Source organism: Empidonax traillii, unplaced genomic scaffold (genome assembly GCF_003031625.1).
Source record: "Empidonax traillii isolate 1590-97213 ecotype Southwest subspecies unplaced genomic scaffold, ASM303162v1 scaffold661:size936278, whole genome shotgun sequence".
Taxonomy (NCBI): domain Eukaryota; kingdom Metazoa; phylum Chordata; class Aves; order Passeriformes; family Tyrannidae; genus Empidonax; species Empidonax traillii.
The window spans coordinates 734199-747500 of record NW_020955854.1 but is presented as its reverse complement, the minus strand read 5'-3'; the positions used below and the strand labels follow the sequence as shown (position 1 = coordinate 747500).

General features: G+C 40.5%; 1 protein-coding gene across 1 annotated transcript in view; it reads right to left on the bottom strand.

Annotated features, from left to right (window-relative positions):
* The window catches only part of LOC114065442 (polypeptide N-acetylgalactosaminyltransferase-like 6), a gene marked incomplete at its 3' end in the record, with an annotated part of 186344 nt that extends 182477 nt beyond the window's left edge, over positions 1-3867 (bottom strand). Inside the window, exon 1 of the mRNA XM_027899361.1 lies at positions 3569-3867. Coding sequence (XP_027755162.1) covers positions 3569-3706 — 138 coding nt within the window. The remainder of the gene's footprint in view (positions 1-3568) is intronic.
* Between the last annotated feature and the right edge of the window lie 9435 nt (positions 3868-13302).

Sequence of the window (13302 nt, the reverse complement as noted above, 5' to 3'; positions counted from 1 at the left end):
ATTAGCATAACTTAGTATACAAAAAACCGGCTTCGGAATTTTATCAAAAGATCAGATAGGACTCTTAAATTAAACTACCTGTAGAAACTGTAATCAAAACTCAAGGACACCATAATGTGTTAAGCAATAAGACTTTTGTAAAAAGGCAATAAAAACACCCTATTCAACTTCCCTTATTCTCACAATATAGCAAGGAAGACTTAGAAAGATTTAAACCAGAAATTATCATTTTTTTATCTCCTGTGTGCCACTTTACTATCAAACTATATTTTATGAAGATCTTGTTGCAGCATGTAACTCAGAACCTTAACATAGGTACCTTTACTCTTGAAGCTCCACTTTAAATACTGTGAGAAACCAAAAGTAAGTAACAATTATCAAAATATAAAGATCAAGCCTATTAAGTTTTCAAGAGAAAAACCTACAAAAACACAAAAGCTTATAGAAAGTTTCTATGAAAAGGAGGTTCATAGAGATTAATAATGTTTACAGAATTCATGCAAAGTGAACAAAATCATTAATGTTGTCTGAAATCACAGTTGTCAATACCATTTTCTCGTCTTTTAGTTTCTCCTACAAAAGAGCTTCTCTGCTCAGAAACGGAATTTGCACAGTAACAAAAAATACTCTTATGTAACTTGTTGTAGCACTATTTTAATGAATAAAAAAGTCAACTTAATTTTCTCATATAAGAATTTCTAGACAGCACTAAAGAATACAAGTACCTCCTCTAGGCACTGGGAATGACACAGTCCCCAGGGGACACTGTTCTACCACTGATAGAAACAGCCTATTTTTGCATTGTGGACTGCTTTCAAACAGCTTCTCTGCTTACTGCTGTCAGGATATCAATGCCTCCTCCATCAGTCTGCTATCCCTCCTTTGCTCTGGTGCTCTAGCAAACAGCTGAACTGATGGGCGAGGCTGACAGAGCCCTCATTCACAGGGAAGCTTGGGGATGTCTGTTTTAGCAAGGAATTGGGAAGTTTAATTTGTAACTAGGCAAAACATCATTTCCCTATGCCATCTCTTCAAAAACACCTGATGATCAATAACATTAATTTAATTGTTCTTAAAACAAGATGGCACGTTTATAAACATTACTGTCAATATTAGAATACCACTAGACACACATTTTACCCATGAGGGTGAAACCACTTCAGCCTGTAATCAAATTATCGAAGTCACAGATAGCTCTGCCTCTCTTCCCTGGTCAAGACACACCACAGCAGTCCGACTATACATCACTATCACATGCTGACTCTGAATACATACCTATGTAACCTAACACAATCTTAGAATCCATAAGAAAAGTCTGCTGCAGTTTCAGTAGGACTGACCTCCAAACTTGTGCTAAGTCAGACTAAGTATAAAGTAATTGAACACCTCAAGGGCAAAGAATGACTGCGCTGAGTGTGTAAATTCTTGCATGCCTTACTAAATTACTAGGGAAAAAGAAAGTTACAGTTCTACTATGATGTTATTTCTAATGCAGTATCTTCTAGCATGACCTCATTTTTAGTAAAGTCTCAAAGAAGTCTTAGCATTTCCTTTGTATTTAAGGGACTTGAACTCAAACTTGCATTTCAACCCCATGTTCCTTCTAATTATTTTGGGTTATAATGGTGCACAGCTAAAGACAAAAGTAACCTAACTGTATTACTTGCCTGTACTTCAACCTGTTTTTCCCCACTGGGTAATGACATTGCCAACATGATTTCAATGCTAACAGATATTTCATGATAACAGAATAACACTAGAGTCAGTTGTAAGGTTCAAAGTTGCATTGCTCATTTTTATTGTTTTCCCATTAAACAGTCCCATTACTCCTCAATTAGTATTCTGGCTGGGAGAAAAGGGAAAGGGGAGAAAAAAAAGTGAGAGAAAAAAGGAAGCTAGTAAAAAGACCTCTTCAGAAAACTCAGGATTTAAAATTTTCTGGAGTCTCATTAGCAAGTCTCACTAGCCCTTCATGTATGCTCAACTGCTCATTTCCAACGTTTTCTTCCACCACTTTATCCACAACCCTTTTTTCTTTCTTTATTTTTTTTTTAAATTTAAAAAAGAAAGGTATCTCCCTTTGACTGCTAACTAATCATGCTTTGCTTAAGAGCGCAGTCCTGAACATTAGAAATATCATCTTATGTCAAGGCATGTGTGTTCTAAAAAGCCATGCAACACACATGGCAATCATTATTTGCATTGGAAACTGCAAAGGCTGCAGTGTGCACCTTGTAAACTAATGACAGACACTTATGATTGTATATAATTTTCTTTCAGCAGAAATTACTTCCAACTAAATTCTAGCAGCTGACACCTACTGCATTTTAAAAACCCAAGGAAAGTTAAAGTAAGCTTCAAATTAAGAGCTATTCCTGACTTCCTCCTCTAGTAATATTCAGGATATTTCATTAACCAAGTTACGATATTTTGGAGGACTAACCTCTGTAATAGATAGTTATATTAACAAATAATCAAATATGTTACTCTTAAGTTGAAGTCATTGATTTAAATAAGTTTGGTATGTGGAAAGTGCATTACATACATGGGTGATGACCCCTGAAATGAAGACTACTAATACAATGAAATTATAAATTATGCCATCTACTACACTCTAACATGAAGGCAATGCAAGTGGTAAACAAGCTAAAAGAGCAGACAATCCCTTAATTTCTTACTAATGATCTATGAAATATGTTAAATTTAAATTATACTGACAATTATAGTGTAGGAGCACTGTTGAACAGAACAAACATAAACTTTGGTAAATTACATGCAGGGTTATAAAGGACTGCATTACAACAACTCCTTAAAACTAAACTTCACTTAATGCAGGTCATACTGTGATTTACGAGCCATACACAAGTCCAGCAAGTCAAAGAATAACTCAAGAAAAAAAAACAGTTTATGTCAACTACTGTTATTAATAATAGTGATTGAGGAAACAGTAAACTGAAAATATTCGGGAGTTTATTGTGACATCAGTCTGACAAGCAGTTACACATAGTGTAGCTGTATCAGGTCACAATAATAATATTCAGAAGAGAAAAATACTGTCAGTTACTTCTGTCGGGTTTTCAACAGAAGAGAAAACAAAAAATCTCGGCGGTAAGACACCTAGATGGATCTCGAGCAATTTCACCGGACCCACAGCCACACATCAGTCCGAGAACTATTGCAGACAGGCAGACAAAAGTTGCGGTAAAACCTCCACTTTTCGTAATGAAAATTAGAGCCCGGCATCACTCTCGGCTCACCGACGAAGCACACAAAACACAAAATCCCACGTCCTCCTAATTTCACAGGCAGCCTGTGTGGCTGCTCCCGTCCGTCCTTGCCGGGGAAGCCCAGCCCGGCGGGCTCAGATGTTCGCTCACAACTTTCTCTCCCCGGCGCGGCGGCAGGACGAGTGCACGTGCTGCCGCTCCCCGCTCCGCTCGGCGCATCCCGCGGCGGGGCCGGGCCCCCCCCAGCCCGGAGGCAGAGAGGGGCCGGGCCGAGCCCCGGGAAGCGGCAGCGCGGCGGGGCTGGACTGGGCTGGGCTCCGCGGGGGGAGCTTCGGACCTACCTGCGGCTCGGCGGGCTCGGGCGGCTTCACCAGGTGCTTCTCCTTGTAGAGAGACCAGAGGCCGATGTCAGGCAGGAAAATCAGAGCCGCGGTGAAGAGCAGCGTCATTTGCAGAAACCTCTTCTGTTTCCTCTTCATGGCCAAAGCCGGGCTGCTCTGCTGGCGGCGGCGGTGTCAGCTCCCCCAGCACCACGGGGGCCAGGTCCTTCCCTTCCCGCTGTCCCTGCGAGGGGCCCGGCGCCGCGGAGAAACTTCGCCCTCCTCACGCCTGCCCACGCCGTGCCCGGGCGGGGCCGCCCCCCGCGGCGGCGGCAGCGGCGGCGGGGCCGAGGCTGGCGGCCGCTCCCCCCGCCCCGGCGCGGTGCTGCGCGCCGGCGGTGCCGCGCTTGGCGGAGCTCATGGATCCACCTGCGCGCACAGCGGCAAACAGCTCGGCACACGGAGGGAGAGGGGCAACAGAAATATTTAAAAAAAAAAAAAAAAAGGAGGGAAAAGCCCCACAACCCGAGTCCAGTAAGCAGCGTGGGACCAAGAGCGCCCCCTCCGCCCGGCTCCGCCGGAGCGCTGGCGCTGCGCGCAGCCCCCGCGGCTGGCCGCGCCCGCCCGCCTCACGTCCCGCTGCCTGCCCGGGACCGGGCCGGGGGGCGCGGCATCATGAGCTCATCAAGCGCAATTTGCTAAGCAAGAGTTCAAAAAAAAAAAAAAAAAAAAAGACAAACACACCAAAACATCAGAAGAGAGCTGATGCCGGAGCAGCGGCACAGCGCGCCCCTCCGCGCCAGGGAGGCAGGCAAGGAGGGGCGGCCCTGCGCCCCCCACCACCACGTGCGCCTGCCGGGCCGAGGGCAGGCGACATCGGGCCCGCCCCACCGCGCCCCTTCATCCCGGCTGCCCCCTATGCGCCATCCGCCGGCTCCGCGGATTTTGCCCTGGCGGGCGAGGCGCTGAGCCGGAGCCCGGCCCGGGTTCCGCGGGCCGGAGCCGGGCAGTGATGCTGCCGCTGCTGCCGGCTCTGCCGCCGCGCACCGGCGATGGGGCTTGCAATTCCCGTTCCGGTCCGTCCTCCTCGGCGCTACGTGAAACGCGGGGGGAACGGCGCGGAGAGCCCTCGGGCTGCTCCCTGCCTGGGGGCCCGGCCCGCTGCGGCGGGCAGTGTCAGGGCGCTCACCTGCTGGGCTCTCCCTGTGCTCCCCCCCGGCGCCGCCTTTCCCGAGGCTGCCCGGCCGCAACCCCAGCAGCTCCAGCTTTCTCCGAAACGCGATCACCCCCCACTTCGGTAGCAGCACCGAGTGAAGATGTTCAAAGCAATGTCGACTTGTACCCAGCTTGTTGCAATCGGACCCGTTTGGGCTTTTGGTCAGAGTTCAGCTGCTTGTTCTGACTACGCAGTGCAATTACCTTTTCTTCTCAAACTAACTCCTCTCAGCAAAATAGGAGGACGCTCAGGTTAAGCTTACTAGGACCTAGTGCCTTTTAAGCTTTGTCACAGCAAACAGTGGGAAAACGCGTACGAGACTTGTAACATCAATGTGTTCAGAATGAATATTGAAAAATAAAGGTATATTTAACAACTTTTTTTTTTCTGCCCTGCATATAGAAAGCTACCACTTCAGTGACAGTCCATGTTTCTATCAGTGGCTAAAATATTTCTGTCTAGGTCTTAATCCTGCAGTGAGAATCCTCTCTCTGTAACCACAGTGCATCTCTACAAATGGTGAGAAGCAGTCCTCTCCTTTTCCATGGGTGAGATCAGTCTTGTCCATCCACAGAACTGTCTTGTGCAGAAAGGATTTCCAACATATGCATAAAACAAGAGGCAGTTAAAGGTTATTTTTAGGAGAGTAGCTGGAGATGAAAAAAAGCTTGTGGGAGGAACAGAAAAACTGAACGATGAAGGTGGGATAGGAGGAAATAGCATAATGGTCTTCACATAAAAGTAGGACTGGAAGGGACCTTGTGAGGTCAGCTCTTCCATGGCTCTGCCCTAAGGCACAATCAGCTACATCTGTGTCATTTTTGACAAGTGGTTGTCTAACCAATTCTGAAGTCCTCCAGCGATAGCACCACTCCAGCCTCCTCAGGCAATCTGTTCTGACTTGCTGTTGCAAACTGTTCCTTAATGTTTAACCTGGACCTTCCTTTCTGTAATTTCAGAGTGTTACGTTAGCCACCAAAGGGACAGCAAGCAGAGTCTTCACAGAGTTAAAGTCCACTTCCAAACGCTGTTCCATAGGCACTCCAGGACATCTGAAGAGCTGATATTGCTTCATGCTTTCATCAGGACTGTCTTCAACTGATTTGTATTGTATTTGAAGAGCAATGTACAAAGCTCGATCTAATAAGCTATTTGAGACCTTTTTAAGTGTTTATAAGAAAAGAAGGATAATTGTGGATGTGTCACAGTGTGTTCTCTTTTTCCATGCTTCCAGATGGAATGGAAGCTTTGGTTATAACAGCAATAACCTGTTAACTAATAACCATTTTGTAAAAAATTTAAGCTCTGGTTTTGTTTTGTTTCCCCCAAGAACACCTAATTCATTGTTTCTATTTCTATGGCTGAATATTTCTCCTGTTTATACTGTCTTTATTGAAATTTTTTTTTCCAAAATGTTTACCCAGTTTATCAAAATCACTTTGATTTTAAGCCTATTTTCCTGTGTCATATAAAAATATAATAAAATTGTTCAATTCTGCAATCCAGACTGCTAACAAGAACTTTAGTGTGTTCAGAGACAGGACAGATCCTTGCAGAGTTCTGCAAAACGTATGTTCCCACATTTGACATTGCATTATTGATACTTTACTCTCTCTGTAGTTTCCAGACAATTTTGCACTCACCCTGAAAATTGCAATACCTAAGTAAACTAATCTTGCTTAGTAGAGTGTCATATGTGAGGCTTTGTTCTACTGTATTGGTGACAAAGGATGTATACTTCATTGTTTCCTTTTCACCCCTGCCAGGTGTCACGTTAAAAGGGGCAGAAAAGAAGAATTTTCTGTTCAACCTGTATTAATTTATTTTTTGTCTATCAGCGTCCCCCCCTCCAGGAGATCAAAGCCTTTTAATATCCAAAACAGTCTGTTAACGTCTCACCTATTCAGACCCTTCACTTAACAGATTCGCTGACATTTGATACCTTTTATATACAGGGACTGCACTTAGTAATGGTAGAAAAACTCCTCAGCAGGTTTCTCCTATGAGTTATTTCACCATTGAAGAAACTGTCAGCACCTCAAAACGGACTCACTTTAACAGTTGATGAAACAACACGTTTATTAATGCAAATTTGTTACAATTTATGGGGTTCGCTGTGTCTGGAATAGGGTCTAACTGCAAAAAGCACACTTAAGCTCTGTAGTAATAATAATAATATGAAGCATAGGCACATACTCTGAAACAAAAGCAACTTACAATTAAGTAATAAGTAAAAAACTTAAGGTACTATGGAGCAAAAGTAAAATTAGTATATATGTATAAAGCAATCGCTCACCCCAAGGCGTTCCAAGAAGGTGGAGGAAGAAAAGGTAGTCCACCAATTACCTCCACAGAGTTAATGGAACTTCTCCTGGATCTTCGCTTGGGTCTAATCTCTTTTTATAGCTTTTTTTCTTTAGGCGTTTTGAGTGGCTATAGTCAATAAACTAATTTGGGGGTGATAGACAGATGAAATAGACCCAAGGGTCCACTTTCCGAGTTCCAGGATGTTCAAGAAAAAAGGCCACATATATCTCCACATCACTCCTTCCTTTTAATCCTTTTGTCATTTTCTGGGAATGTCTCCCTAGGTGCTGGAGGTTTCCAGGAAGCCATCAGAGGGTTTTTTTTCTTCTTTTGTGTGGCTTTATCTATCATTTTACTCCAGATTATAAGGATGTCATAGAAGATCACCAAAAAACCACTATGAAAGCATTTACACTTTTTGATTTTTGCAGCTAACCAAGGAGGCATTCAGTTAAACCAAATTTTAAAAATTTGGGGTTGTATTCAACAGCTTAATCCACCCAAAGATTAGAAGTACTCAGAAAACCAAAAGGCATTGATCTTGTGAGAAATTCGACTTATTTTTTTAGCTCAACATCCAGTGTTAGGAAATTTACCAAGCATGTAGAAGATTTTGATTCAGCTGCCTTTTGTCTGAAGACATTCAGCCCTGATGTTCTTCCACTCAGTGCTAAAAGTGTAATAACTAAAACCATCCTAAGTATAGAAATGATTGCTATGAGATCATATAATAATTGTATAGAAAAGTAGGACTACTGGCAGGAAAGATTTAGGAGATGCTGCATCTAGAATTCCACAGCATACCATTTAAGTCTGTCTCTGGAGGTCAAAGTGAATACAGAGATTGACTCTCAGGAGATGAAATTCAATTTAATTTCCTGAATCCTGAGAACAATTTTGTCGTAGGGTTGTAGTCCACAACTGGCAAATCCAGGTCTGCTTTGTAAAGAATTAAAGTGATATTTTTCAGCAAATAATTTCTTTCACATAAGCCACCTAGCCCTATTAAGCACTGCTGAACAACACTGATGTTTGAAATCTCAAGCCATGAATTATAAAGAATGAAAGAAGTGCATCCTGAAACTGTATACACCTTGGCACCACAATTTAGTGTATTGGGGACATATTTTCATTTCAACTCTTATATGTCTTCCTAAGCCAAAAGTTCCACCAAGATTTCTACTATGACCTAGGACAGAAAATAAGAGTGTAAAACACCCTAGCAGAGAAGAGAACTAACAAGCAAGATAACTATGAGAAGCTGTTCAGTCATGTATTTCAAACCTAGAAGCTGAACTCAGGCAGCCTGCAAAGTAAATTTTTTGAGATCACAGCTTTATGTACAGAATTTTTCAAAAGGAACTCCAGGTCATGACTAATCAATACTTTTCATGCAGGAAAGCCACTATTCAATGTATCTGTTGCAGCAGCCAAACTCTGCACTCGTGAAAGACAAAGTACCCCCCTTCATGTTCACTGTTACAAACAGCAGAGGTTGATGTGCTCTAAGCAGAGAATTAATCTAGTAAAACGATGATTAACCATCTGTAATATTGTCATATAAAAGAGTAAATAAAGGTAATGAAATGGGAGTTTGCTTTGATTACAGTTACCTCCAGGTGACTCAGGATGCAAAATGACCAGATCTGTTCCCATGTGTTTTTTTTACAGTGCTTTGTGGGAAAGACGTGTAGTGTTGCAAATCACTCTCAAAGGCAGCAAGAAGGGGAGAGGGATCTGTTCTTTTACTGGTACAACCCTGATCTGAAACAGCTGCAAAAAGCTGGCGATTCTGGTATATAGGGGACTGACATGTTGTATCGTGGCTGGTTTTCATCCTCAGACCTTCAAGGGTCTATCAAAGCATCTCACATCCTGTCTCTGTATCACTTGTCTTAAGACCACCAGAACCTCAACGGAAAGGCATGACACTGGTAGCACACTAGAAATAGAAATGGAAATTCAATCTGATACAGAAGTACTCTTTTGCAAAAGCTCAAAATCCAAGATCCTCCAAACTCCCATAGAAAACATTTATTTTCAATGTCTTGTGCAGAGAAAAGTTTCAGTGCATTCATTTCAAAACCTGAAATGCTTATTTTTATGCAAACTCTGGGTATAAATAACAATACATGTAAAAGGTTTTTTATTGACTTTTTGTTTCTAAGTCACTTGGGCCTTCTGTGTCTCCAGTTTTGTCATCAAGTTTCAAAATTGTTATCTCATACTTGTACTGTTGTTAACTGTGGAAATATTTTTTGTAAATCTCATTTGTTGGGTTTTTCTTGGAATCAAACTCTTGTTCTCAAAGTTATCTGAGAATTTCGACTGAAAGGGAAAGCTGGGAGCCCTCCTACACGTATAGGAAATAAAATTAAATTCCCAGAGAGAAACTCAAGAGAAGTTCCCTTTATTAAGATTTTTGGATCCTGACTTGTGTTTTTTAGGTTACTAAGTTTGGCAATATTGCATAGAGCTAGAAAATTTACTTGAGAAGTATACTACAAACATTTATTAAAATTGAAGCATTTGTAAATCTGAAGACCTCTTCTTTTTAGGTACTGGAAATTTTGTAGTCATAGTACACTTAAAGGTCTATTACCTTAAATAAAAAGTTTAATAGCAATGAAAAGAACTAAATAATGTGAAAATATTATTAAGGAAGTTGTTTGTCCTTTCCCCCATCCCCACCTCGTCACCCCAAAGCTTTGTCATTTAGAAAATTGCATCATTCCCATGCCAGAATGATAAAGTTTGGTTCAAATTCTGAAGAAAAACTCAATTAAAAGTCACATAGAACTTAAATGAGTAATGCTAACACCATGAATTATTTCCACTTTCAGATCTTTATTCTTTTTGACTAGCTGGATGATGAATGATTGCTTCTTCATTGTTACTGTGCCACCACAAACTATAGAAAGCAAACAAAAATGCTGATGGATCAGACTTTTTGCCAGTTACCTCACAAGCTGCAGATTCACTACTGCACAAAAGAAATCACTGAAATGTAAGGGTAATCAGGAAAGTTTATTTTGAGAAAGAAAATCAGTAAAATATCAAATATTTCTAAATAGCTCAGTAATCATAAAACACTGATGTCAGGAAAAATAGTTCCTCATTCTTCCTTTCATAAAAATCCACAGTAATTTGGACCTAAATATGGTGCAGAAACATGGCATTTGCAGAAAGCTGGATGAAAAAATTATCTTCTTTTAGATCATCTTTTTCAAAAAAACAGAAGCAGTATACTAGTTTTACAAGAACAGAACAAACTCAGCTCTGTGATAGCTAGGAAAAGCACTTTGCTTTTTTTGAAAATCAACCCTCCTTTTCAGTCTTCTCACTGTCCCATTTCAGCAACCTTGCTATTCATTTTCCAAGTATGTAGTAAGGTCTCACATCAACATTACCGTTTTCACATCCAAGAGACTCCTTTGTCTGATAATACATAGGGCCTTCACACTCTCAACATGCAATCTGATTCAGGTTGGATCTAAAATAACATATTACTGGAAATAAAACAGTACATTCTGCAAAGCTTCCTTAACAAGGTTGCAAATCTCATCTCACCGAATTTGTAAAATGTGCAGAATATATCAAAAGATAGCAGATGTCACCTTCAGTTCTGATTTTTCACTAGAGGCATCACCAACAAACTTCAGAAACGTCTACACTGATAAATAGGGGAGGAGAATGGGCTAGAAGGAGCTTCACATTGCTTAGTTGCTCATTTGCCATCTAGGTTTTTTTGGGCTGATCCTGGGCTGGACTACGCCTGGGTCCAGCACTGGGAATCATTTATTTCCATTAACAATATAAAAGGATGAATGGATGAGATGGCTCTTGGTATTTCTGTGATCCTCAGGCACTCTCAGTCTGCGGAGCACTACAGACACCAAACACTTGTCATGCCTTCCTGCCATTCCCTAAGGTACATTACACATCCTTGAGGTCTGAAAAAAAGTCCCTTTAGTGGTTTGCACAGAGACCTCATGTCACCTCAGACACTGTAATGGCCTGCATCTTCTTCTCTCCCCATTATGTCAGACCTCAAGATATCCGCTTGAAAAGTGAGCACACTAAAATGTTGGTTTGCTACTTAGAGTTCAAAATACATGGAGTATTTCCCTAACTCACTGATGGTTGACAATTTCTGCGAATTGTACCTAGGACAACGAATGCTATATAAATCCTTTCTTCATTTGTAGATTAAGAAACTGTCAAAGAGAATTTAAATGAAGGTCATAATGCTGACAGCTCCAGTGCAAATTTCTAGTATACATGTATATAGAAACATGAAGCAAATAATAAGCAGGACATTTCTACAACATTAGTGCATTGAATTCTGTCATGCACTGTAAAAAGGCATAATAGATGCCATAGAAGGCAAAATGATGGCCTTTTATTCTGGGTGCAACCCAGCAATTACATAACCTGTGTTCTAATGACTGCATAGTGCTCCATCTTTAAGGAGGAAATTTCATTTTATTTAAAATTATAATCACCAAATCCAGTGACTTTTGATGAGCTGGGGGAATGTGATTTGAAATATTGATTCCACCATACTCAAGTAAGAAAATAAATGGTGAAAAAAACAAGGCTCAAAATAAATACTTTATATTACAAAGTATATTTTTGTAAGGGATGTTAGTAATTTTTTCTGCTTTTTATTTATTTTATTTATGAACATTTGTGGCACTTCACATGCAAATGTTGAAGAGCAGAGATAAGCCAATGTAGGACATGAACTAGAATGCCACTCAGAAAAAATGCTTACCAGTATCTTTATAACCAATAGCTGCTTCAGGTTGGTCTACAGTCTTACTAACCAGATATTTAGTATTTCCCATGGAAGTTGTTTTTTATATTTCAAAATAGCCATCATATGAACCAGAAGATTTTTTCAGCTATTGAAATTCAGACATCACAAGCTGTCTTTTCAGTCTTAGACTTCATTCAAGCTCATAGGATATTCCACTGTAGTGGGACTCAGAATACATTAAAGGATCAAACGTAAGAAATACAGACATCACCAAATATTATGAAGGAAATAAAGATGAAACAAACCAAAGAGTTTCTTCAAAAGCTTGTATAAAATTTTTAAGTAAAACCTTTCATTTCAGTGAGTTTCATGATAGTGCAAAGGTGAGGAAATAGAGTATTAATGGCTATCATATGTAAAAAATGTTACATGTATCTAATTAGTCCTAAATTTAAAGGGTCTAAGGGGCTTTTTAATTTTTTTTTTTTTGGGGGGGAGGGGGAGTGTTCTCCTCATGCTCTGAGTAAAAGACTAGATAATAACTATCAAGAAACAGAAAAGAGAAAAATTTAACAAATGTGTGGATGTCTCCATGAGCACGTGCTTATCCCTTTTATGAATACTTGAGAGAGTTGCCAATTTCTGGTGTTAAAATACTTACAAATTCATTGTCTGGAAACACCCAGCTTACTGTATGTTTCTAAATGTGATCTGAACTCCAAATAATGAGAAGCAGCACCAGGTACTGGAACTGCAGTACCTTGAGAGTTGATAGTGCTTAGACAACACTGAAATGTACATTGGGAAAGCCAATTACATCCTCTGCTGCCGTAATGTGAATCAATAAGTACTCTTTCCTGTCCTTTCACTTCAGAGTTAGAGCTCTTGAACACATGTATCTGGCTTGAAGTTTTTTGTAAAAGTGAGAACAAGAACAGCTTCATTTTAGCTATAGCAATCAGGAGTAAACGAGAGGTGATTCAGGCTACAGGCAATAAACTTGTTCGTGTGGCTTGGAAGACTTCTTTTTTAAAAAAGCTAACATTCTGAAAGAGAAACGTTGTTCCACAGTACTGTCCAATCTTAACAAATGTAATTTGGAAATTTTCCCACCTCATTATTTAGAGGAAACACTTTTTATAACTAAAATGCCTAGGACTCTCCACACCTTGGGGAGCTAATTTTAGTCAATACCGATATCAAGACAATCATTCCACGGTCAAGGATAAAACATAGCTAAGAATAGAGCCAAATGGATTTTCAAAAATCATTCATCCTGAAGTTAAAGATAAATTAAAGAATAGCTAATATTAAGAGGTCTTTATGAAATGATTAATGAAGTCTGTCAGGTAGTAAATCCCCAAATCTCTAAAATTTTCCAGGTACGTGCATCTGCAATTTTATATATACTAGAGGAGAGAGAAAAAAAATAGGAAGAAGCTTTCTGCTATAATTGGAGATTCTACTCAA